The 27,008-nt window shown below is 31.5% G+C and overlaps 3 protein-coding genes and 3 long non-coding RNA genes across 8 annotated transcripts; 2 read left to right on the top strand and 4 right to left on the bottom strand.

Annotated features, from left to right (window-relative positions):
• Nucleotides 1-1,950: 1,950 nt before the first annotated feature.
• Nucleotides 1,951-3,426, top strand: LOC112421127 (uncharacterized). 2 transcript variants are annotated; one of them, XR_003011127.2, is made up of 4 exons: nucleotides 1,952-2,352; nucleotides 2,465-2,528; nucleotides 2,688-3,020; nucleotides 3,203-3,426. It is a non-coding gene; the product is annotated as an uncharacterized lncRNA (long non-coding RNA). The 2 variants fall into 2 exon arrangements; XR_005645604.1 differs by having other exon boundaries at nucleotides 1,951-2,352; nucleotides 2,465-3,020.
• Nucleotides 3,427-5,392: 1,966 nt separating this feature from the next.
• On the bottom strand, nucleotides 5,393-5,883 carry LOC112421357 (uncharacterized). Its single transcript, XR_003011645.2, has 3 exons — nucleotides 5,829-5,883; nucleotides 5,670-5,736; nucleotides 5,393-5,555 (listed from the first exon to the last, which is right to left on the bottom strand). It is a non-coding gene; the product is annotated as an uncharacterized lncRNA (long non-coding RNA).
• Nucleotides 5,884-6,051: 168 nt separating this feature from the next.
• LOC120579985 (uncharacterized) lies at nucleotides 6,052-7,421 on the bottom strand. The gene is made up of 2 exons (XM_039832805.1): nucleotides 6,190-7,421; nucleotides 6,052-6,091 (listed from the first exon to the last, which is right to left on the bottom strand). The coding sequence occupies exons 1-2, from the start codon at nucleotides 7,419-7,421 to the stop codon at nucleotides 6,052-6,054; spliced, it is 1,272 nt and encodes a 423-aa protein (XP_039688739.1).
• A 927-nt stretch (nucleotides 7,422-8,348) lies between these two features.
• On the bottom strand, nucleotides 8,349-10,039 carry LOC120580306 (uncharacterized). The gene is made up of 3 exons (XR_005646019.1): nucleotides 9,816-10,039; nucleotides 8,767-9,664; nucleotides 8,349-8,627 (listed from the first exon to the last, which is right to left on the bottom strand). It is a non-coding gene; the product is annotated as an uncharacterized lncRNA (long non-coding RNA).
• A 1,367-nt stretch (nucleotides 10,040-11,406) lies between these two features.
• LOC25493733 (oleosin 16.4 kDa) lies at nucleotides 11,407-12,315 on the top strand. The gene has a single exon (XM_013602315.3). It carries the CDS (start codon nucleotides 11,492-11,494, stop codon nucleotides 12,089-12,091), a length of 600 nt encoding a protein of 199 aa, XP_013457769.1. The 5' UTR covers nucleotides 11,407-11,491; the 3' UTR covers nucleotides 12,092-12,315.
• Nucleotides 12,316-15,773: 3,458 nt separating this feature from the next.
• On the bottom strand, nucleotides 15,774-24,670 carry LOC25493735 (tryptophan aminotransferase-related protein 2). 2 transcript variants are annotated; one of them, XM_013602317.3, is made up of 6 exons: nucleotides 24,409-24,670; nucleotides 23,994-24,232; nucleotides 18,923-19,226; nucleotides 17,178-17,458; nucleotides 16,359-16,663; nucleotides 15,774-16,026 (listed from the first exon to the last, which is right to left on the bottom strand). In XM_013602317.3, exons 2-6 carry the CDS (start codon nucleotides 24,230-24,232, stop codon nucleotides 15,842-15,844), a joined length of 1,314 nt encoding a protein of 437 aa, XP_013457771.1. In that variant the 5' UTR covers nucleotides 24,409-24,670; the 3' UTR covers nucleotides 15,774-15,841. The 2 variants fall into 2 exon arrangements, with proteins under 2 accessions (XP_013457771.1, XP_024637045.1); XM_024781277.2 differs by having other exon boundaries at nucleotides 24,528-24,666.
• Nucleotides 24,671-27,008: the final 2,338 nt, after the last annotated feature.

Consider the following 27,008-nt stretch of genomic DNA (forward strand, 5'->3'; position numbering starts at 1 on the left):
TTATGCATAGAATTAGTAATTAATTTGTTGTATTCAAGTGTTAGTTTAGTTCCGCATCAATCAAGAATTAGCTAAATATTAGATATATAACATATGTGACTCACATACTTGATCTTGTAAAGTTTTTAGTAGACATATAATATCCAATCTAGTGATGGTTCTATATTATTAACCTAGATTGGATATAAATATACCAAGTTCATCTCTTAAGCCTATACCAATTTCAACCTTTCTTTGATGCTCCAAGAATGACGCGTCAATGTTACATTTGCTGAAATTTTGATGAGGATGTAGGTGAAAAGAGACGTGATTCAGGACATCAATATTTTCACATGCTAACAAAATAAGAAAAAAAAATCTTATTTTTTGTTGCCTTTAATTTAAGAATCAAACATACGAAGATGAAAACTTTGTGGGTAAAAAGTGTGTAATATCACCTTTATGAAATTATAACAAGCTCCAGATTTGTTAATTTATTGGGGAAATTAAAACAACTAGCACAATGAACATTAATAAACAAACATCTTTAGTAGATTTGGTGATCTTGGTATACATGCATAAACTCGTAAAATAAATTACAAAATAAAACAATTTCGAGCATTGACCACAACATACATTAAAACTCAATAATGTTACAAACGCATAAATATCAGTAAATCTCTTAAAGCTGTCAATATTTCCCACATACATAATACAAATAGTTGACCAATAAACCTTATTCATTACTGCAACCAAATAGACTAAGAAATTCCCCAAATACCCACATATCACAATTTTTAGGATCATAGTCAAAACCATCGGGAAAAAGCATCTCTAAGAGTTTGCTTTCAATTAAATCCAACTCTAGAATAACATCCTTTCATTGAATCTTCATGTAAAGCCAACCAGTAAAGAGCCCCATCAAAGAGCGAGCCTACTACACAATACTATCATTAGAGAAGACAATATTGATATAAGGGAAATTAGTACCCTTAAGTTCTTTCCGGTTATTATCTCTCAATGAGAAAAGCTCCAAACTCAAATAAATATGATCATATATGGTTAGATCAAACATCAAAACCATAAAATAATCATCTCTTAATTGATGATACCAAAAACCATATAGATAACAAAAATATGTGAAGGCGGTCATTGTCTCATCTATAACTTGATTAATGTTAACTTTTAACCTATTGGCCAATGGCCAACCATGTTAACAACACCTTGTGTATACAAACAACTAAAGAAATAGGTTTGAAGTTCAACAAGGATTGTTGACTATCCTTTTTCAGAATGAACACATAAATGTACAATTTAATCCTTTGAAAAGTTTTCCGCTAAAATGGTGCGGGTTCAAACATGCACCTCAAATTAAATATACCAAACTAGATCGTCAACCCGTGCGACGCACGGGTCATATTCCCCGTAAAATTTGGGATGTAGTATATCATAGAAAAAAGTTGATGTTAAAAAGATAGTATATATAAAATTTCGTATCCCCGTGAGCTTAGCTCAGTTGGTAGGGATATTGCATATTATATGCAGGAGCCGGGGTTCGAACCCCGGACACTCCACTTCTCCACAATTAAATTGTGTGAGCTCTAGCCACTAGGCTACTTGACCAAAAAAAAAAAAAAATTTGTACCATCCTAATTCCTCTAAATGCTTAATACACACTACTAAAAAAACGCGATTTAGAGACGGATTTTAGGAAGGGAAAGTAATCCCTCACTAATTGTGACGGATTTAGGGACGGATTTTCGAATTTCTCACAAAAGTTAAGTTACCAAACATTAGTAACGGAATTATCTAAATATCTGTCACTAAATATCCGTGACTAAATCCCTCACTAAAGTTATTAGTTGAATGTTTGCGACGAAATTTGATATGAACTTTATCCCTATCTAATGTATCCCTCACTAAAACCCTCACTAATATCTCTATCTAATGTATCCCTCACTAAAAAGTAAAAACCTCACTAAATTCATTAGCCAAAACTGAATTATTTCCCCCTCATTTATTTTCACGTTTTGGTTTCCCTCCTCTCAAACTAAAACATTCCCCCTTTTTTTTTTGGTTTCACAAACCCCCAAAATAATTTTCCCACAAACTCCATACTCAAACCCAAGATGAACTCACAAACCCTAAAATAAAATTAACCATTAATTTTCCCCAAAACTTCAATCACTCTCTCAGATGAACAAATTTTTCCAATTCACTCTCAAAACTGAATCACTCTCTTAGAACAGTGCTAAATCACAACCTTTTTCCATAACAATTTTAAATCGCAGCCTCTTTCCACTCTCTACCTCTCAACTGCATCGCAAGCTCTCTCCTTCTTAGATCTGAATCCCAACCTCTCACCTTAGCAAGGTTCAGTGATTTCTTCTCTTTGTTAGGGTTTCAATTTGAAATTTCTTACCATTCTCATCAATTTCTTCTGAATTTGAAGCTAATTTTTCTAGTATATGTGTTCAATTTGTAGATTCTTCTGAATTTGAAGCTGAATTTGTATATCTTCACTAAATCTGACTCCCAAAATCATCACGGTAACCACTATCAATCTCAGAATTTATTTGTTATTTTTTTAATTTTTTTTTAATATTTTTTCTCTTCAGTGAAGTTATTGTTTGTGATACTTATTTTTCTGATGTTGTTTTAACTTACACATTAACTGTTATTTTTGTCATGGCCATATGGAAGTGAAGCTTGTTGAAACAAAGGGAATGGAATCTTACATTTGGATTTTGGGTTTGAATTTTTTCTGTTATGTGATATGGTGTTGAAAACATTTAGAGTTATAGGGTTTGTAAGTTTTAGATTGTGTTATGTAAATTCAGAACATTTGAGGTCAATATGATTTTGTTATGACCTTTCTTGGATGATGTTGTATGATTGTTTTACTTGTGATGTTTGTTTTTATTGTTTTGCATGGCCAATATTTGGAGTTATGTACTTTGCTTTTAATGCCTAAGTCATTTGAAGATAATGCGCTTGAAATCTATCCTCACGTCACATATTAGCATGACTTTGCAATTAAGGTAATGTTTTGAAGTGGTAAATTTCATAGGTCTGTTATGAAGTAGGAAAATTGCATGTATTACACTTGAATAAATGCTTTTTACCTTATTGAGAAAATGAATTGACCCCTCTTAATCATCTTTCGATGAAACAAGGCTGCTGTGTTTTTTCTGCTGCTGGTCTGAGTGTTTTCTCTGTGCAGGGGGGTGCTGACAGCATTTGGGGCCTGTTTTCCATGACTGTTTTTTATGCCTAGTGGACTCTGTGTGTGTTGTGTGTGTTTTTGTGCTGTTTTTAGGCCATTGAGGTGTTTGAATAGCAGCAGTTTCAGACCTGTTATTTATCATTCAAATTTTACATATTAAGAAATAAGTGCGACGAGTAATTGTATTGATAAGTCACATGAATACAAGATAATTTGAGACACACTTAAGTACTGAACTAGTCACACTATTTGTCTAAGAAATGTTTTTACAAAAGAGCACACTTTAGAGTTGAACCTTCTTTTCTCTCACAATAGATCTAGAAACAAATTTGATTTCTTTAAAATTGATTTCATGAATGGCGTTGCTAGTTACACTTTAGAGTTTCAATTAGTGACGGATTTATATAATTAGTGAGTGATTGTATCCGTGTCAATTAGGGACGGAAACCAAAATCCCTCACTAATATTTAGCAAAGCCAATATTCTTAAGGGATTACCGATCGTCACTAAATCCGTCACTAAATTAGTTTGTGAGGGAATTATGGTAGTTTAGTGACGGATTTCTACCCTCTCTAAAATTGATTTTTTTAGTAGTGACATAACTAATTGCTTTAGCCCCATTGATATTAACATCATTCATCATTTGTTTAGTAGAGCTATGACTAAAATAAGTAGAACTCCGACTTAATGATTTAAAGAACAATTCATTTTTATAACCATATAATTAATGAAATTGTAAAAGTTGATCTGATGGTAGCATCAAGATCTATAGCAACAAAAGCAAAGTATTATTAAAAGCTTAATTATGTTAACTTATTTGCAGACTAAACATATTATATACTTATTATGTAGAGACTATTTAGAAAAACAACTGCACAAAATAGAAATGAGTTACAATAGTATAACTACAACAATGTTTAAAAGAAACCACTGTTTTAAAGAATGAATTAAAACGATTTATAATAGAAATATAGCTCTTGTCTAAGGTTTTTGTTAACTAATGTTCAAATCACTACTATTTAATTCATCTTTCAAAGATTTTAACATCTACCAAATGGTTTTTATTTATCTAATAAGTAACTTTAACATCAACCATAATCTCTTAGTCGCATCTGACCTATAAAAAAACCTTTCAAAAAAAACACAAATCATTTTTCATAAATCATAATCTACCAAATGGTTATTATCTCTACAAAAAAAAAAAAAAAAAAAAAAAAAAAAAAAAAAGTTTATGTCTCAGCAAGATATAGGCCTGCACAATTTCCACCCATTTTACGATTTATTTACCATCATATCTGATGAACTAACACATTGTTGCCTGCATAAATTTGGAGGAAACGAACTTCCTTGCATAAACTAAGTCGTTACAAAACATTTAAATTGCATAGTTGCTATTCCTCATAAAACTAATTAAATTTGTATATGCCTGAGCACTACCTCTATAGTACCAATACCAATCTATTAAGCAAGAGAAATCATTTTTATAGTGATAAGATGCCACAAATAGATAACTAACGGAAGCAACAACATAGTCTTGTATAGGTATCACATAGCTTAGCATCCTAATTACTATTAAAAAAACTTCCCGTCCCTGCACTAACCATATGTAATTGACCAAATATCACTACTACAATAATGGCAATTGGTAACACTTGAAAATTGTAACTAAATCAAGAAAAATGTTACTAATTAAATTTAGCAATACTTGAACAATTGTTAGGTAAAGCCCGTGTTACTAAAGTGTTTTAGTTACATTTTATAGTACTATCTGTAACAATCAAAAAGTGTCGCAAATGGTACCTTATTGTAACACTTTTTGTATCACTTGTAACAATAAAAAAGTGTTACATTTATAATTTTTGAGGAGTTGTAAAAAGTGTCGCAAAATTGTCTAAACTAATTTTTTTTAATTTACTAAATTTGTCTTTGCTTAGACTTCATTCATATTTGAATTAACCAATATTAGATACAAGTTTTAATAACTAGTTTGAATTACATACTCTATAAAAGTTCCCCTCTTCTCTGTTCTTATTCTTGCATGACGAAAATAAACTATGCAACACAATTTAAACTATACAACACAATTTGAATTACATACAAAAATGATTACAATTAAGTTTTCATCCAACACAATTTCCCATTCTCTTTAAGGTCATCAAGCTGCACATGAGAAATGCAAGCCTCTTTAATCTCCTTTGTCTTGTGCCGTTGCTTATCCGCAATCATCTTCATAATGTTCTGCCTGCAAGATTGCAGAATTTGGTGGCTATCATAGATTCAGTGGAGGATGTCTTCATAGTGGCCACTAATCTTAAGGTGTCACATGAATAACAATTCAATTCTAGTCAGCCTATTCAATCAAACACACCAAAAGAATAAGCAAAGATAATTCATAAAATAAGAATATTATTAGAAATTGAGTTCAATAACACAAAATCAATTAAATTTGGGATAAACATAGTACCTTTTTTCTTAAGTTTCTCATGTTTTGCCTTGCGCTTAGCTGCTTTATCCAAATAATGTTGTTTATCCTGATTAAATAATATAATCAATTTTAAAAGACAAATCTTACTTAAGTTGATCATATTGCATTGCATGTGTTGTTATATACTAGAGGACTTACTTCATTACTCATGGAGTTCCATGCTTTAATAGCCATTTTATTAACACCAGAATTTCGTAATATGGCAGACCCTGATAATGGAAATGGTGCAACTCTAATTTCTTTTTTACCATCAAAACCTTTTTTATCTTTTCTCCACCTATGTTTGGGGTCTAAAAATCTCCGATGACTCATATAACATGTCTTTCTACTATGTTTTAAGTACATTGAGCATGTGTCATAACTACATACAGGGCATGCCAACTTTCCACTTGTACTCCAACCTGACAACATAGTATACGCAGGCAAGTCACTTATAGTCCAAAGTAATGCCGCGTGTGCTTCAAATAATTGTTTGCTAGAAGCATCATAAACTTCAAACCCTCTCTCCCATAACTCTTTTAACTCATCAATTAGAGGTTCCAAATAGACATCAATATTTCTCTTCGGGGAAGAAGGACCGGGAATAAGTAAAGATAGCATCAAGTAAGGTTGTTTCATACACTCCCATGGAGCCAAGTTATAATTCATTAAAACTACCGGCCAAATATTATATTTGCTGCCCATAGTTTTGTAAGGATTAAATCCATCACTCGCTAACCCAAGCCTTACATTTCGAGGATCAGATGCAAAATTCGTATGTAGAGAGTCGAATGTTTTCCAGGCAATAGAATCTGCTGGATGCCTTAGTTTTCCATCTTTAGTCCGACCTTCATGATGCCATTTCATTAAATGAGCAGTTTTTGAAGACATAAACAACTTCTTGATTCTTGGTTTTAAAGGAAAATATCTCAAAACTTTAGCTGGAATGGGAGGTGAAGTTACCTTGCAAGGTACTTTTCTGTTAGATTTTGGAACCTCACGTTTTTTGTATCTAGAAAGACCACACTTAGGACATGTATCTTCATTCTCGTATTCCTTCCGATATAGGATACAATCATTAGGACAAGCATGAATTTTCTCATAACTAAAACCTAAGTCCTTAATGATATACTTGCAATCTTGGAAAGTTGATGGTAAACAAGAGTTTTCAGGAAGCAATTCAATTAATAGTTGTAGCAACATATTAAATGACAAGTTGCTCCAACCATAAAGATTCTTAATGTGCAACAAACGAACAATGATCGATAACTTAGTGAAATTTTTACAACCAGGATATACTTCTTGTTGCGCATCATGTACTAATTTGTAAAACCTAGTTGCGTCCTCATCAAGATCTTCACTATCGTCATCATAGATATCATCAAACTCACCGTTACTAAATTTCTTTTCAATAAAAGTATCCTCTAAGAGCCCATCCAAGTCATCGTGCAAGTTATATTTTTCATGGTTTTTATCATAGGGTTTTCTTGAAGATAGTCCCTCTCCATGAAAAATCCATTTCTTATAACTTGCATCAAATCCGTCACAAAACAAATGCTCAAACACATCCTCTCGATTACCCCAACTACAATTCTTACAGTTCTTACATGGACACAATATTTCATTCCCTTCAGCTACAGTACGAAATGCAAAATCGAGAAAATTATGCAAGCCATACAAGTACCTTATTGAAGATCTCTTCTCATGTAACCAGCTCTTATCCATCCTTATAGATGCTCTCTGCCTCTGCATTGTAGTCATATATAAAGATCGTTTGTTAGTAACAAAGCTTAACACCATAAACTAAATCTAGAACAATTCATCACTATATCTAAAACTATGTCATTCTCTGCCTCATCAAACAAATCTTAAAATGGCAATTCATTGAAGCATTTTATCAAACAGAAAACATACAAGAACTCAAAATTCCATTGGATATTCTGAAACACTAAAAATTTCGTTGAAGCATTTTATCAAACAGAAAACATACAAGTTAATTTCAATTCATAACTCAAAAAATTGAGTTAAATTGCAATTCATAACAGAAACACAGCATGGATCGACGATAATTTTGATGAGATCTAAACGAAATCGAAAGCGCGGAAGCAGAAACGAAGGCGAATAACAGAAGAAAATATGAGAAATGTTACCTTAGAAAGAAAGAGTGAAGCTCGATGGATGAATTGTGTAGCTCGATGGTGAGATTCGACGATTCGACGGTGAGATTCGACGGTGAGAGTTCGACGATGAAGTGATGAGTTTAACAGTGAAGAGAGGTGGATTTGACGGTGAAGCTCAATTGAGTTTGGCGGTGGAGAGAGAATCCACGACGGTGGAGCGCGATGGTGGGTTCGGCGATGAAGCAAGATGGTGAAGAGAGAACGATGAAAAGTGTGACATTTTTTTTAAGCATAAAATGAAATATAAGTGTGACATTTTTTTGAGAGATATATAAGTGACATGTAATCAAAAATTGAAATAATGTATTAATATATTAATTAAAAATAGTGTTAAGTGGGTTCATTGTGTGTTTTTCCCTCACAGTATAGAAAATAGTGTTACGTTAGTAACATTTCTTTAAAAATGTTCCTAAAAATGGTTAAACAGTAACAATTATTTTCTTTGTTGCACGCTTGTGTTGCTAAATGTCAAGTGTGTAGTAGTGTATTAATTAGGATATGTACATCAAATAAAGTAGTATATTGGAAAAAATTCAACCAACTTGGCATCCAAATGAAGTTTACATGATTAAGGAATACAAATTAAGGAACTTTACACGAAACTTTGCAGAACTCAATAGTCAATATCAATATCCCAAATATAACATAACTCCTAAAAAATCTAATACTATAATTCTTCATAGAACTTTCAATTGTAAATTTTTTATTTCAAGCTACATGATCATTTTTCTTTCAATCTTCACAACATTGAATTTGGCTACTAAAAAACCACTGAAATCTGCAAAAATAGATAATCAAAGTATCAATTTTAGATCAATAGATATGTCATAAAATGGTCAAAAGACACAGAGATTTGATTTTGCATAAATGCAATTAGATTCTTTAAGAACAATGCATAAATAGATATGATCCCTCACTTGTGCCTTTGTCTCATGCAATCCTCTACCCTCACCACTGCTAGCGCGTGGAAAGAGACACACTGAAATCCAGTGAAGTATGGAGCTTATATTGCCGGTACAGACACCTTGCAAGCGACAAAGGGTGTGTCGTGGACACCGGTGCATCAACAAAGAATTGGGATTTTGAAGCTTAGTTTGGAAGAAGATTGCAGAGTGAGTTTGGTTGACCCATGCATAACAAAAATAAAGCATCACAATTCTGAAAAGTGAATTTGAAATGACTATTGAGCAAGTGAATTTAGCCCCTTAAAAAATTGATAGCAAAGGCCAAATATTATACTCAACCAAGCAAATAAGCGATGAAATTATAATCCATGAAAAGAAGACGTGTTTTTAGGGGATCAACTATTCACATGGGTCAAATACCAAACTAATATCATTTTCAGTATATTATGCTAGCAAAACTACATCAACCTAAAATTAACTATCAACTATTCACATGTTTCACATGTTGTCTATAATTATTGACAAATACTACAAATAAAAAATCGTTTCATACCGACTTTGACTAAATTCAATTTATTCTTTCTTTTGCTCCTCTTTCACTCAACCATGTAAAGATTGTATTTACATACCAGGAGACCTCAAACAAATTTGTGGGTGCTCCAATTTCTTTTGTTGCTTGCAGTATTTGAAATAGTTCATTTGTAGGGGATATAGTTTTCCATAATATAACTTGATGAAGATGTAGAAGAGTAAAATCAATTTCTTATATGGCATAAATGGATCAAGAAAATTGTAAATGATAGAAAAAACACGTTAACAGGCTTGAATGGAAAAACCCAAAGAAAGAAATCTGGATTTGAAGATGAGATTTCTCGAATAGCGGTATCAAAACTGCGTCTACGGCAGAAAGCTGCAAAGAAAGTATTCAAAATCTTTCACATGACAGTTCTACTGCAAGTTGAATTCACAAAGAAAATAAAATAATTCATTCAAGAAAGTAACAGGATTAAATACAAAAAAAATTAAAGAAAAAAATGAAATAATTGAGAAGAGGAGGATACATGGTTGCAGCGTATACCATAGTTGAAGGAAATTTGCTCCAATTGAATTGAAACAGAAAAAGGGGCAATTGATATAACTAAAGAAGATTGGTGTAGAAGCCATGTGTTGGAAACAGAAATACGTGGGATGTATTCTATGGAAATTAATGCAGTCCAATGTATCAACATAGCACGTTGAGAATTGGAGGAAAAATAGGAGAAAAATTCTCTGATTCTTAACATCATTTTGCTGAATTCAATTATTGGAATTCTATTTGAAATTCAAATCTTGATATTTAGAAGGAAATTTTTAGGGAAAATGAATTCAATTATTGGAATTCTATTTGAAATTCAAATCTTGATATTTAGAGGGAAATTTTTAGGGCTACACTTAGAGCAATTAATGCAGCAGATTTGAAGCCAAATTTTTAGGGTTAATTGTTTGCAAACCTAATAACATTAAGGAGGAAGAGATATTTAAATTTACCATCTAAATAGTACTAACAGAACTCTTCAATTTATTCTTAAAAAAAAAAAAAAAGAACTCTTCAATTTATATAATTTATGCAAACAAATAATTCACATTAAATAATATGAATTACACGCTAAATTATAATAACTTCACAACTTTTATAATAGAAAAAAGAAGATGCTATCTTGTACCCTTAGAGCACATTTTAAGCAATCCATAACTAAAAAAAAAAATCTTAAATTTTATGCATTCAATTAATTAAAATAAAAAATTAAATTCAAATACAGTAAGCTGATCACTACCTCTACTCATTAGAGTTTATCACTACCTCCACTGAAAACAGCTATCTGAATGTAGTGTGAAACTAAAATTAGAATTCTTTTTCTTTTTCTATATAATTTAGTGGTTAGAATTCATCTTATAAGATGGATAAATGGGGTGTCTGGGATTTAAACCCCGATCCCTGCATATAATAATGCATTGTCCTATCAACTGAGCTATGTTCACGGGACTACTCGTAAGAATTCTGCATATGTTTGAAAATCACTTCTATATTTTAAAATTTCAACAAAATTACAACGACTCCATAATTTATTTTTTAATTCCAATATGCATTAAGTCAATTCATTCAATAATTAAGTTGAGGTGTTTTTAATGGTTTTCTGATGAAAATTTACTTAGGTTGATCTAATTTGACGAAAAAGTTTTTCATAAATACAATCTCAAATAAATATTATTTAGATACATTCAGATGAAATTAATAAAATTAAACAAAAAGTGATTAGTTACAGGTACATCAAATGAATCATATAATTTTATTCTTTTTAAATTTTTGGTTGGCTTTGTTTGGACTTGTGGCGAAGTAAATGTATCTCCTAATTTGACATGCATGAGAAACAGGGTTCAAAACACGGAGCTAAATAAGACAGACAACACAGCACACTGTCCTGAATATGCACCGTTGAAACAACCAGCACAACCTCATTCACTGAAGCTGACAGTAAAATTCAAACACATTTCCATACAATCAAACGACATCTACCTCTTCACATGCAACACTCACCCTCTTCTTTAACCAAGTGTTCACTCCCATATCCACGTGTCATCACCTCCTACCTCCTTACTTAAATTAAATTCTAACATTTTTCTCATCATTATGTCACCAAAAAAACCCTAGTGAACTGAACTGAACTAAACTAAGAGTCTAAGACATATTCCTAATTCAATGGCTGAAACTCTCAGGGATGACTACTACGGTTACCACCAGCAGCAGCAGCAGCAGAACCAACCCATAACATTCACCCAAACAAGAACAAGGAAGGGATTTCATCCTTCTACTTCACAACTCATAGTACTTGCTACTCTTGTACCTTTTGGAGCAACTCTTCTCATTCTTGCTGGTCTCACACTCACTGCCACCGTTGTCGGCCTCGCTGTCACCACCCCTCTGTTCATTTTCTTCAGCCCCATTTTGTTAGCTGCGGCTGTCGTCATTGGTTTGGCCATCGCCGGATTTTTGACATCCGGTGCTTTCGGTATTACCTCGCTTTCTTCCTTTGCTTGGGTAGCATCATATCTCCGTCGTTCACGGTTTCTGGAGAAGGTTAACGTTAAACATCATCATCATGCAATTGCAAAGCCGCCACGTTTTGATGCGGATGAGACTTTGGGGCATGAATCTCAGATTAATTTGGAAGATCGTGATCGTGTTGAAAGCATGGCCCAAGATAAGGTTCAGGAGGCCCAAGATAAAGTTCAGGAGGCCCAAAATGATCAACGTGACGTAGGAAAAACGAAGAAACAAAACGTAAAAAAATCTTCATGAGTTTGGTTCGTTAAGTGAACAAGAGTTTACTATGACGTATGAGGAGTCACTATTTTCTCTGTTTCCTGATCCATGTTTATCTCGTAGAGTAGTGTGTGTTTTTAGAGAGAAAAAATTAGTTGTATGTTTTGTTATTGTTAGTGTTTAAATATGTACTGGTACTTTGTAAGAATGGTTTATGTTTTGGCATCTATATATGAATAAATTCCTCTTGTCACAAAAAATGAAAAATGAATAAATTCCTCTTGTCGCAAAAGAAATACATGAATAAATTTTCAAGAGTCATCTTATTCAAACACATTGTGTTCCAATCTCAAGTCCACAATGCCTCATTTACTAGGTATTGTCTACTTTGAGACTTGTACGAGTCCTCATAGTTTCAATCTTTGTAAGAGATTTTGTTGCGCTGAGGAGGGTGAGCATTGTTTAAAATTAGAGCACTGTTATTACATGAGATAATTTATGTGACAATTTATTTTTCTCTCTCTTTTTATTGGTTAAAAATAATGGAAAGAGAAAGAGAGAATAAAAGTATAATGTAGTATGAGAGATAAAGTTATCAAAAAATTGTGAGAAAATACTTGTATAAATATCATTTCTCTTGAAATTACTCTTGTTTTTGATTCCCTAGCAATCTGAGTGTTTCGACCGGCCAGAACAGTTGCCCATCACTCGAAGTTAAGGGGTTGAAGGTCATGTAGCTTATGACCCTCCTTCTTGAGCCAAAGTTCCGACTTCAAGTTCACCATGCTCCATTTTTGATTCATTGTTCGCTTTATAACTTGTGAACCTGTGTAACCTTTTTCAGATTTGTTGGGGGCATGGAGTGTATGTTATATAGTAAAATCAGTACAGCCTTACTCCTACCTCCTATTCATTCATCACGTTCCATAAAAAATCTACCACAAGTTTGTTACCCAAATCTTTGCATCAAATCATTGAAGAAGGATTGGTAGAAGATTTTTACACACGTTTGACGTCAAAAATCAAGTAATGTATCTTTTAATCTGTTTACATTTGTTCATTTTTCTGGCAATTTTTTTATATTTTTCTGACATGCATCCCAACTATAATTAACTACCGCTGCCATCAGAATTCAGTTGTAGTTAACTACCATTGTGGCCTTGAATTTTTCAATTTTACAACAGCAACTGGCAGCAGAAGTTTACATCATGTGTCTTAGCTTAATCCAAAATCATTTTGATATTTTTTTTTTAAAATAATTGTCCATTATCTCCATCATCTACGAAGTGGAAGCTACACGAGCAAAACGACATCGTCATGGGAATTAGAATTTTTGGATCAACATGGTTTTGAGACCTCATTAAAATTAAAAAAGGGGGACAAACCTTCACCACAACAAAAAATTAAAAGAGTCAAAACTGAGTCAATCCAATTTTAATCGTGTGACACTCCTAAAAAAACAAATGAAGAATTTGAAGTTATTGTGGAAGATGAAGATGATTCAATTTCATTAAATGGAATATGATATTTTTTTGTTGTTCATCCTTTTTTTGTGTCGATATTACACCGACGTATTTTTTGTGGTATATAATATAACGTTATTTTTTGTGGCTAATATATAACTAACCTTGTATAAGTAATATATATGTTTGCCTTTTATGTGGTGGACAAAGCACCCACATTTTACTTGGTTAATAATATTTCGCATTTAATATAAATATATGTCTATGTTTCGGCAATAAAGTACTTTACCTTTTATTTTATTTTATTTTGATATTTGTTACTCCCTCCGTCCCAAATTGTATATCACTTTAGAGAAGAAAAAAAATTGTCTCAAACTGTATGTCATTTTACAATACCAATGAAACATTAATGTTACTTTTCCTATTATATCTTTAACTATATGTTACTCTTTCTTCAATTCTTTCATTTATTTTTCCCATATTATTTATTAAGGACAATTTTGTAAAACAACTCAAAATATCTCTTTCCCACACAATATTAATTACATTTCTTAATACGTGTGAAATACCCAAAACGTCATACAATTTAGAACGGATGTAGTATTTCATAAACTTCCGTGAAGTTGAACATGTCTCAAGATGCACAAATTGAAGCTCATGTCCGATACTCCGCTTTCAAAAAGACAATTAAAGTTTTTTTAACTCCGAACGCAGTGGATGAGTTGAAGACACAACATAACAAATACTTTGTGTATCTTGGTGAAAATCATACTAGATCTCATGTATTTGTACATGTACCATGTGTAGATCTTGGGACGTATAAAGATGAAGACATGTGGAAAACGGTTTATTTTCCTCGGGTTATTCACGACGATAGCAACGTAGAATTTATGTTTGGGTCGATTGTTGAAAATAATGTGTTATATCTCAGTGTTCGTTCGAACTGTAGGTGTCCAGATTGTCAATAGAGATTTGATGTCATTTAGTGGACTTTTAACTTTATTCGTGTATTGTTGTATAATGTGTTGTTTAATGCATCACTTTTATTGAATTTCAAACATTCGTTTAATGTTAACATAATGTCGTATTCGTGTAATGTAAATGAATCATGACAAATTATGGAGTGTTGTTGTTTATGACTTGGTATAGTTGATGTATTGGTTTTAGTTCCTCTAGAATTGACATTCTTAATTACAAGTGATTACAGAACGAAAATGGTTTGATTTTGTAACGCAGACTGCACTATCTACAATGGTAGATGAGGGCATAATTTATTTTCCATGTGTTTTTAAGAAAACAAAACATGTGAGAAAAGCAATTTTTATATATAGATTACCCTTGTTTTCGAACAATATGGTTGGATATCCAAATCAACTTTAACTTCAAATTTCTCGCCTAAGCCCAAATCCTCATTAGGCTTCACCACAAATTAGATGTTGAAATACACATGTAACCTCATCGGCAAGTAATCATATGCATCAGGAGAAACATGTACACACTCTAATAAAATCCTCTCTCTCATCTCATTCATAAGCTAATTTGAGTGTCTAAGTGATTGCACATTCCACTCTCTCCAATCGTTGTCCTACTCACACCGATGAGCTCAGCTTAACTGTCGTCCTACGCCGTGCACCGCATCAACTCTGATCATCGATATTGATCTACTTCAGATCATGAGCTCGAGAACTTCCCATCCAACACCTAAAGAAAAACTCGACCTTCTCGAACAGTAGCAAGGTTAAAAGAAGAAGTCCTAGTTAAGTAGGATAGTAGTAGCAAGGTACAACAAGAAGGTTATTTCTAGTGAGTTTGAAGCTGGAGATCTCGGTTGTTACATGGTTAAAGCGAATACGAGAACAGAAACCTACATCCTTAAAACCTTCCTCAGCAAGTCAATCCCTCAAACCTGGATTGCAACAAAACTTAAGAAGTACTATAAAGTTAGCCGAAAATGGCTACTATATTTAGAGAGTTTTTTTATTCATTGACTTGTTAACCATTCCTATTTAGAGATAGATGGAGTGATTTTTCTTTCAACATACCGAATCTATTTAAGCTAAATCTTACTCGAGGCTGCCTAATTCCATTTTCCACGGTTATCTACTATCTACCCATAAATTTGTGTTGGTTTGAAGGCCATTTACATAGGACTGAAATTGTGATAAAATGGAGAGGCTTCTGTTTATGCATATACGGATAGATTAGCATAATAGCGTTACGTTACTAGTTACTACCTTTTACTGCACACACGAGTATTATACTTATATCGGAATTATCATTATTTATTTATTATAAATACATTGTCAATAACAAATTTCCATTTTCACTTCTGTATAGTAGTTAACCTATATATCAACTGCATAAAATGTTCATCTGTATCCAACATGCTAATTCTTACATATTTTGGGCTCGCCCCAAATTGTTCACCACTTCTAGTCAAAATCTTGTGTCCTCGAAGGAAACTGCCGCAGTCCTCTATATCCCCTTCACACTTTAACCAAGCAAAAGCTGCAATGAATTCAAAAAGATTGTAAGAATTCATATCTATACATCAAAATCTACTTGCAAACATGCATTAAATTATTATGAAAATTCATATCTAGACATGGAAATCTACTTGCAAACTTGGATTAAAGTTATTAATTTCCCAGTTATTAATGATGTGAGATAGGACAACTTAGATTAGATAGGTGCTATAATACAATTAAAAATCTCGACCATTAACTGTGACCTGATAGCAGATGATCAAACAATTCTTGGATAGACTTTGATACCATTTTAAAATATGTGTTGCACTTAAATCACGATGTTGCTATCAAATATGTTAATAATTTGTTTACCTGGTTGAATCTCCGACTCTTGATTGAGAAAGGTGCAGAATGCAGAAGAAAATTTGGGCAAACTGAATAAACCACCACTATCAACTGCTACTCTCAGTAGCTTCCACCTTTGCTCCAGGGCCTTGTAGCTGTACTTGAAAAATGATTCTTCTCCACCTTGAGAATATTCTTCTTCGCAGCTGTCAGACACTGCTTTCAAAACCTTGGCAGCTCTGAGTTGAGAATCCTTGGAGACACCAATTGTATTCAGCTCTATGAATTTAGTCATTTTCTTTGCTACCTCAGGATCTTTGACAAGAGCCCACCTGCATGTGAAAACCATAAGAAATTCATATATCTGATTTGTTAAGTTTGAGTTTTTGATAAAATGTTTAGCAATATTTCCAATCATGTGTCATTTGTTGAACTTAGTATTTGAATGGTAAATAATTTAACGAATAAATGACTCATGACAAAAATTGTTATAGCTAGCTGTATTGGACTGGTACAATTTATGACTGATTTTCATTTTCCTAAGACAGGGTTATTCTTAGAATTTTGATTGGGTCTAATGCAATAATTACAAAATCGGTTAGTAAGGAGAAGACCAGCTCGGCTTACAAAGTTATTTTCAGTGTTATCTCGTTCAATGCGAGACTCTTAACATGTACCCAGCGACTCAAAATGTGACCCTGATTTCCATCCCACATCTTAATCAATTCCAAAAGTGGTTATACATGTCTTATTTTTATGTTATTAACCAATTAACTGTGATTTTAATTGACCAAAAACCACTCCACATACATAATTGAGTGTGACCAAGTAGTATTACAGGCTTACCCTATGCGCGTTCCAGCGTGACCGGTGCTTTTTGAGACAGTGAAAAGAGTAAGATCATAATCTGAAGCAAATAGTATTGGAGTGTATTGTGGCCAATAATAGGCAAGGTCATGGATTAATAGTCCTTGGTTTCGGTTCACTACTGATTTCCTTGTATATCCATCAGGATTATTAGGAGAAGTAACCAGCTCAATGTAAGGACCATCTTTGTTAAAACTCTCTGCATCTCCAGCCCATTTGTATAGTCCTGATTTCTGGAAATCTGCCATTGATGGATAGGACTGCAAGTAAATTCACCAATTCAATGTTAAAACCATCAACTGATCAAACAAGAAATCAGTAATAAAATTATATGTAAGTACAGACACATACACGATATGACACTGACACATGTTAGACATTAGACGCACTTTCATTTGAAGTGTTGATGCTACATCCGTAAAATTATATTTTAAGTTGAAAACACAGATCCTAGAGTTATGCTACATCTTCCTAATGATTATCCCAATACTACTATTTTAGAAGCATTAAAATATTATATTCATTTAAAAAATTTCAGAAAAGTTGATTAGGAAAAACTAAATTATCTTCCCCAATATCATTACAAAATCAGGGGCATGGGCTACCAGAAGGATTAGTTTTAAATTGCAGTAATGATCAATCATCATAATAATCTCCCCAATTATATTAATAAAAGATATTAAACACCTTTTATGCTGTCCATATGTTAAATACACTTAAATTTGCCACTGATGTATTGCTGATTCCTTTCTGAAAAATGAAGCATGGTGACCTTTTTTTTCTTTCATTTTTTAAATCATGGACAGTATGAAAGCTAAACTTTAGGATATTTTTCAACTGAGAACATGTGACTGTTTCATGTGATCGGTTGCAGGCATGCGAGGGTATGTGAAATAGAGGAAGACACTGATGAAGACAGACAACTAGAAAGGCCAAAGAGGAGGCAAATTCGGTAACCAACACATGCAAAAATTCTTTTAGAATTTGGTTTGAATCTAATTGCCAATTCTATAGTGCACAAGTGAGACAAGTCTTGCATCAAACACAAACTAGTTTTCACTGTTGATCAATAAATTCAACCATTTAATTAAATGAGACGTGATATGACTTATTGATCTGATGATAAAAAAGATACTTATACATGGTGTAAGACCATTTTGTTTGTGCATGCATAGCCCCTAATTCAACGCTACAAAATTGTAAGGTGGGGACCACCCACTATTCATAAACTCATTTTTAGGTCATCCAACGTGGACCATCCACCATAAATGAACACGCTTTCGGTTTTTATCTCATCAAATGTAAAACTCTTTACACAAGACTCGACATTTAAAGTGTGACTCGAGTGACTCGGTGGATGGTGCAATGGATTTTAGGCAAACTTTAATATCATATTAAAATTTAGGTTGTATCCGACTCAATCCTACGAAATCGAGCAACAACCGCTCAACATTTATAAACATATTTTCATTAAATTCCTTTAAAACCAAACAATTTCAAAATTCTCTCAAACAATCAATCTAATAAACTTCCTAACTGCATGCTTTTGTCTTTCACTCATTAAACTTTACTACTTTTGGTTAATGACACATGATAGGATTCCAAAACCAAGCAAGTTCAAAGTATAATATTGACATAATAATAGCATAGTTGCATAGTATTTTGGTAAAGTAATAAATGTAGAAAGACATTATGGAATAATGGCACATGAATGACTCACTCACCGAGTAATAAGGTACGGCAGATACAACGCTGATAGGTTCAGTAGCATGAGGGGAAGAGAGAGCATAAAGAGCAGCAAGAATTAACTGAGATGAACCTGTTCCAACAACAACGTGTCGACCTTGTGTTACTGCATTTCCAACCACATTATGTAACCTCACTACTTCCTTTGAAAATTCTGGCTCAAGAAACCAACAAATGCTTGTTGGATCAGAAAAATAACTCATAGATTGCCATCCTGGTATTATTATTGTGGTCTTGTCTCCCATTTGTCGCCAATAACGTTCGTACATTGTTGGGTCGCCACTGAAAAGTTATTAATTTATTATTATTAGTTTTCAAAGTCAATTTCATTTCATATACAGTTTCTTATTCAACTCAATGTCAGAATTGTAGTGAACTCATTAATTATTTCCAACAAAACTCTTATTTAAAAATTTTAATTTCATGATTGGAAAAGAAAAGTATACTTGAATCATGTGCTACCAACATTCACTCTATATTTTTAACACTCACTCTTAACCGAATAAAATTCATGTGAGTTTCACCGAACTTATTTTGAAACAATCTTTAGCTAGTTTTTACTCATCTTTGAGTTGAACTCAAATCACTTGAACTAATTTTTTCTAAAAGTTGGAGGGTTAAAAATAAAAGAACTATCATAAATAAAAGAAGCAGTAGTACTAGAGCAACTTTTAATTATAATTTATATATTTATTTTTACTTTTTAATAAAGTTTGGACCAGAGCTAGCATGTAACATGGTGTATCTGTTGAACATCGCACTGTAAAGTGTGACTGTGTGAAGAATAATATAATCGACCCATAAGTAGATGTAGGGCATGCATGATCTAACTGAGATCAAAATTCTGAAACAACATGGTGCAATCCTGAGCAATCTTGAGTAGGGTAGATTGCAAGAACAGTGAAATCACAGTGGGGCAGGTAAGAAAATGAAGGAGGAGTAATGAAGGACTGCATGGAGCGTTGTGGGCAAGGTATTGAAAATTGAAAGGGAATAGAAAGCCTAGAGAGTACATGTATATCAGCCAAAAATTATTAGATATGATTGTTGAATTTTACATCATCATTAATTCAATGGGATGACCTATACCATGCTATGCTATAGGGTTGAGACAAATACGTTAGACATGGACTTCAATTTGTAAAGGCCCCACCAAGTATATACTCCAACAGATATTTTTCACTACAGAAGTTTTTTTTTTTTATTTAACAGAAAAAACACATGTTACAAGTACATGAAAAGGTATTCGGAGAATGCTAACGAGTATCATTAAGATATTAATTAAAGTGTTAAAATAAGTAAATTTACTAACATAAAAGTGAAAAATTATATTTATAAAACAAAATTTTTACTAATGAATTTCTTAAAGGCATTGATTAACGAAACCCAAAATATAAACCATTCGGCTACATTTGAGACTCATTGGGGGCGGCCAAATATTGTAAAGAATACTATCTCTCAAAACCCAAGGAGCACTTTCACTCATAATAGTCTTTTGGTCATGGCAAGGCTAAGCTTTTGATTCTGTATGTGCATCAGTCACATGGCTCTCACTGTATTAGGTATTCTTCCAAGAATGCTACTAGTACTATTGTTTCTTTATACTATGCATTGTGCTCCTAAAACACATTGATTTTTGAATAATGATGTTTATCTTTAGTTTTTCAACATCTCGTTCTCTCTTATCTCTTTCATTTAATTACATCATTCTCTCTATTTCTATCACGTGTGAAAAAGCTGTATCAGCGTCTATCAAATATTTTCTTTAATTTTAAGTGTTTTAAGTTAACAGTTACCTTTTTATTTCTATCTCGGGGAACATAACAATTACACTAATACTCCATTAACATATATACTAAATACATCATTTAATAAATGAATTTAAAAAATTGATTTTTGCTTATAATAGTGATTGGATGGAGTAAACAATTTAAATTTTATGTGCTATCACATCGTTAAAAACACTCTCTTGTCAATATTTACTATCTTAAGTGATGAAATCAATGCGGGTGTATCGTCACTTTACAAAAGACTATTTTTAAAATATAACATCAACGTTGATTTCATTTAATAAAATAGTGAATTTGAAAAATGTAGTGTTTCTAATCCTCCTCAAATCAACAAATTACAAGTAATATTATAGCGTTTTCTATAATATTAAAAATGATAAATGCTAAGATGTACTTCGGGCATATGTTAACAAAGACCCTCCCTGTTGAAAAATATGTTAATAGTCCTTCTTTCTTTTTTGAAAATAAGGATTCAATGCATTTCATTTTATTCAATAATAACCGCCCTTGGTGATGGTGCTACTGCTACACTTTACCTCTATAGACCAAACAAGCTAAGCTAGCATTAGTTTATAGTAGTAGTGTCTAGTGCTTCATAAAACAACATCATGAATTCTGCTATTTAGGATACTTTCCTTAGTTTTACAATAAGTGACAATTTAAAAGATAATAAAAGAAAGTGTAAAAATAAAAGAGAAAGTAAAAAAAAAATTCACTAAAATACTCTTATAAATATAACTTCAAATAAAAATTATTTGAACATACAAAATAAGGAGTAATTTTTTATGTGTATGCCTTGAATAATTTTAAATTGAGGTTGAAAGTAAGACATGTTCTCATCTCTAAACTCTCATCACATCCCCCAACAAAATTTCCGACCCTCCAACTCGGGAACAGAGAGATGACAAAATAGCATCATTAAAGACTATGGTTGGCATGCTTCGGTTGGCAGTTACTCCATTCCCCCTAATGGACAAGTCCCAACGTGTTAAGGTATGCTCCATTTACACAAGGCTCCATTTTTTCCATTTAAGGTACGGACATAAGATATATGGCAAAAATTAATCTAAGGACTGAGTTTTTATTTATAATATAAGCATTACTGTATTTAATAAAATAGAAAAATTAATCAGTCAAGCGTTACTTTCTTCCTCTGACTGCCGTTGCAGTGCCTCCAGCACAAAATCGCTTCTCTCCCCTCTTTCCATCATCAACGCTCATGTCGTTACCCCTATAATCCCAACACCATCTCGCCGCCGTCCCAAACCATACCGGCGCCAAAATTGAAACGGTGAGAGGCATCTGTCTATACAAAACATCAACCCTAATCTCTTCTGATCCTAATCTACACTTAATAATAACATGAATATGACCTGATGTGAAATTTAAAAGGTTTAGCTGTTATTATTATTATTATTCAGAAGAAAAAAAATGAAAAAGTGAGTTTTCATGGAAATTGACAGAAGAATAAGTGAAGAAGAGGAGAACGAGAAGGAAGAAGAAAAGAATTTATGACATAGAGACAATAGCAGTGAAGAAGAAGAGAACGTGAGTTTTGTCAAAAAAAAAAAAAAAAGAGAGAGAGAATGTGAGGGAAGAGAATGCCTGATTTGTTTCTTTTTAATTGTTTTAAATCTCAACCTTTAATTTTTCTTTTGCCACGTGTGTTGCATCCATGATGGTAAATTGCCTAAATAGAGTCTTGTATAAATGGAGCATATATGAACTCAGTCCCAACATCCAAATTGGTCACTCCTTTTATACAACTAATAAATGGAACTTTTTTACTAATATTCTAGAGGTATTGGTTAAAGAATTCAAAAATATAAATTTTGTGTTAAAAAATATATTATGTTATTTTTTATCAAGTAATAATACAACTTTTATAAAAAAAAAAAATAATAATTACTTGTTTTCTATTGTTTAACCAATTGTTTTGAATATTCTTTAGCATTCTCAGTTAATTAATTATCACTCAAGTAAAACTCTAGTAAAAACAATTTTTTTCTACCAAAAAAATAATTTAAAATGAATGTTTTTTTCGAAGAGGCCAACAATTTAATTAAAATGAATCTAATATTTATTTATACTTTATATAGATTGAACTTTGAATATTAAGATCTATTTTTCTATGAATCGAGAGTTAATACAAAAAATATTAATTATTTTTTCTCTCAATTGCATACTAGTAATCGTATCACGTAAATTACTATCAAAAGTCAAAATATTATATTCCACTTTTCTATGATCAAGAAAAACACATCAATAGTTAATAAAGATACTTCAATTAGATTATTATTTATTATTCACTGCTTCTATATATTGTATTTTGGTTTTTTTTTTTTTATCATTTTTGCATGTTATTTTGGTTTTCTAACCATGCTTGCATGTTGATTCTAGTAAGTTTCAAAATGAGAGTTTGCAAGAACCATAAATGTGAAGTTTAAAATCCATATCCAAATATGGATGGAAAATCAAAAAGACGTGGAGAATCCTAAACGAATGAGTAAAAAAATTGTGTTTATCTTATAAATACGATTCATATGATAAAAAGTTCCGTGAATATACATTGTATCGTACATTTTTTTTTTTTTTGAGATAACATTATATCATACATTTGAACTCATAATTCTCAACTTCTCTACACTTTTATGCAGCTAGTGTGGATAAATTTGGTTGCTAAACTCATAGAAATATAAAAAACAAATTGTCCATGCAATGAATATGACTCTTTTAAAAAAAATAAAACTCTAGCTTCTTTTATTGTGTCTGAAATGTTAAAAGATAAAAAATTCAGGTGAGAGACTATGAGTTGTCCCTATCTCTCCCAGGAACTAGAGCTGGAAGCAAAGCACAGAAACCAGCAACGTAAGCACAGGCCCCCCTATGAAACAGAAATGGAAATTCTCTCTTTCTCTCCCTCCCAAAAAATTGTAAACATACAAGATGAAAAATTTGATCATAAAATTTAATGTTTACATTAATTTAGTAGGAAAATATATGATTTAAGTCCTAAAAAAAAACTAATTATTTCCCCATTACCTCCTAAAATACACAATAAGGGCCATTAAGTTAAGAAAGATTAGATGTTAACTTTACTTGGAAGTGTAGATCATAATTAAATAATTCTCAAAAGGGTTGTGTCAATAATCTTAAGAAAAAAAGAGCACCTCACTAATAAAAAGAAACCTTAATGCATACATTGATATGATGAAGAAAACAATAATTAAAAGAATAAATCATAGTAACTTGGACTTACTGGTCTAGGTTAATTATTTTATCCATAACTCCAGCATGATCTTTACGAGTAGAATTAGCAGAAATTGTAGAGGGTATAACCAAACGTGATTTTTGAATAATCCTTCCCATGTTTTGGTTATTGCTTCCTTGTTGATCATCACCTTCATACACCATTCTAAGAATCAAGCTAACATTCAAAGCTAGAGATAAAACTAGCAAGTGCCTCAAAGAAAGCATAGCTGGAAAATTCGCCATCATCTACAAAACAACACAATATCCAAACCAAACCAAAACAGAACACAACACAACGTTGTTAGAAAAACATCATAGTATATAGTGTATATATATGTAGTGAAACTGTGGAAGAGGGTAAAGTTTGGTCAAAGTTTGAAAGTTTTACTTTCAAAACCAGTGGCAACAAATTTAATGCTTACCTTGTAATCAAAATCACTTTTTGTGACGAGTGTTTAAAAGTTACAGACCAAAGTTCTCTCTTGCTGAAATTATGAAACTAAAATGGTTATTTTTTGTCAATAAAAGAATATTCTAATACCTATTCTAAGAGGTAGCGTCTTGGAAGATTGTAAATTCAATCAGCAAGGTTGTCATGTTTCAGAAAACCACTTGTTTTCAGAATAAGTAAAAGGGTGAAACTCTGAATTTGAGTCTAAAAGACTCAATCTCGGTTTCCATGGACATAAGTAGCAGTGGACAAAGAAATATTTATTTTAATGAAAGAACTTTTTTTAATGTTTTATTAAAGTTAGAGTGATAAAAAATTAACTTAGATTAATGAACTTTATTTAGTTAAGCCCAAAAAATATTTAGTTTTTTTAAGGGAAAAATGTTTAGTTTTAGTGTAGTATGTTTTCTTCTAATTATATTATTCATTTAAACTATTGAATTTACATATTATGAATCTAAATAACGAATTATGTATCCAAAATTTTATTATCTCAATATTTGAGTGAATATTTTAGATAATAAAAATATTATAAATTATGAAATGTAATACAACTTAAACTCAACTTTTTACAATTCAATGTATATATATGTTCCGTAAAAAAACTCCCGATGTATATTTATTTAAGTATGAGATATTCGAGTTTGTTTCTTGTTTTCTATAGGTTTTCTTCATAAGAGGTAATCCATTTGGATCATCGTTAGCACTAAATATATTGAACCTATGCCAAACTAAAATAAATGAATATTATTAAAAAAAAAATTGGTCTATGTAGCAGTCACACTTAATGAGAAAATATGATAAAAAAATAATATAATCTTGCTATTAATTATTTGATGGTAAATAAAAAATAAATTATAATAAGTTTTGAATTAGATGAAAAAAAAATTAATAAATAATTTTAATTATTTTCAACAAAGTTTATTTACTTCGTTTTGAAAATTTTATGAAATTACTATGGGTTTTTCTATTCACACCCTATATATTTCTGGTTACACCCAGTATTTTTAAAATGTTTTTGATAATATCAAAATTGTCTTTTTATATAAATTTTCTTAAAATCTTGATTTCATTCATTATCACTCTAAAATTCCACTCTCTTTCACCCACCAACGATCAAACAATCCTGATGTTCAATTAATCTCTATGGAAGATTAAAGAGTGAATCAAAACATCTTTCATCATATTCGATTGCATATAAATAAGTGAATTTTTTTTCTTCTTTTTCAATAACGCTAGTTTCAATTTTCTTCTTCTTGTTCAACTGCATTGTACGACAGTTTCAGTTTTACATTGCTGAGGTTAACTTAAATTCAGTTTAAGTAGGTTCATGTAAACTTAGTTTACATAATCTACTTAAACTTAGTTTACATAACCTACTTAAACTGAGTTTAAGTATGTACACTTCAACTCAGTTTACATGACCTACTTAAACTAAGTTTACATGTACATACTTAAACTGATATTACGTATAATCATTGAACAAGGTTGAACTTTTAGATGTACACTTAAACTCAGTTTACATGACCTACTTAAACTAAGTTTACATGACCTACTTAAACTGAGTTTACATGAGCTACTTAAACCAAGTTTACATGATCTACTTAAACTGAGTTTAAGTATGTACACTTAAACTCAGTTTACATGACCTACTTAAACTGAAGAGAGATTTTAGGGTGTAACCAAGAAAAAAGGAAGATGTTTTTTGAAAATTAAATTTTATAAAAGGATAATTTTGTCATTTTAGGATGCAATCAGGATTAAAAAGGGTGTAATTAGAAAAACTCAATTACTATCTATCCATCTTTAACTTGATTCTTTTATAAAATGTAAAAGGAGTGTCAAATTGCGCTTCTTTTTTTTTTTTTTTTTTAAGGAAAATTCAATTCGTCTTAGAATCTTTATTAAACTTTGGGGATTTCTCAATGAAGTCCTTTTTTTTTGTCTTTAAAAAAATTATCAATGGAGTTCCTAAATGTATGTTTGGATTGAAGATTTTGGACAGTTTAAAAAGGAGAAGTTTTAGGGGGAGACAATTTATATTTTTATTTTGGGTTAAATATGTTTTTAGTCCCTATAAATATGTCAACTTTTCGTTTTAGTCCCTCTAAAAAATTTCTTCAACTTTTAGTCCCTATAAAATTTTCAATTTTCACCTTTGGTCCCTCTTTTAAAGTAAACTCATATATAGAATTCATATTTTTTAATAAAATTTTCCAGAAAAATTCAAAATATTATAAGAAACACTTCAAAAAAAATTTAGAATTTTTTAACAAAAACATGAATTTAATATGAATTTTTATATTTTTACGGTTAAAAATTCATATTTAATTTGTACTTTGTTAAAAAATTCATATTTTTTTTAGGAAATTTTTTTAGAATATTTTACACATTTTTGCACAATTTTATTAAAAAATTAAATTAAAAATAGGGATCAAAAGTAATGATTGAAAATTTTATAGGGACTAAAAGTTGAAGGAAAATTTTAGAGGGACTAAAACGAAAAGCTGACATATTTATAGAGACCAAAAACATATTTAACTCTTTTATTTTTAAAGGAGTGATACATTT

Source organism: Medicago truncatula, chromosome 4, assembly GCF_003473485.1.
Source record: "Medicago truncatula cultivar Jemalong A17 chromosome 4, MtrunA17r5.0-ANR, whole genome shotgun sequence".
In the NCBI taxonomy this organism is placed as follows: domain Eukaryota; kingdom Viridiplantae; phylum Streptophyta; class Magnoliopsida; order Fabales; family Fabaceae; genus Medicago; species Medicago truncatula.

Coding starts and splice junctions, on each gene's coding strand:
- LOC25493733 (XM_013602315.3), top strand. CDS start 11,492: ATGGCTGAAACTCTCAGGGATGACTACTACGGTTACCACCAGCAGCAG.
- LOC25493735 (XM_013602317.3), bottom strand. CDS start 24,232: ATGATGGCGAATTTTCCAGCTATGCTTTCTTTGAGGCACTTGCTAGTT. Junction 17,459..18,922: donor CTGCCGTACCTTATTACTCG/GTGAGTGAGTCA, acceptor ATTTACTTGCAG/TCCTATCCATCAATGGCAGA. Junction 16,664..17,177: donor CACGCTGGAACGCGCATAGG/GTAAGCCTGTAA, acceptor TTTCACATGCAG/GTGGGCTCTTGTCAAAGATC.
- LOC120579985 (XM_039832805.1), bottom strand. CDS start 7,421: ATGCAGAGGCAGAGAGCATCTATAAGGATGGATAAGAGCTGGTTACAT. Junction 6,092..6,189: donor AAAGAGTTATGGGAGAGAGG/GTTTGAAGTTTA, acceptor CTATGTTGTCAG/GTTGGAGTACAAGTGGAAAG.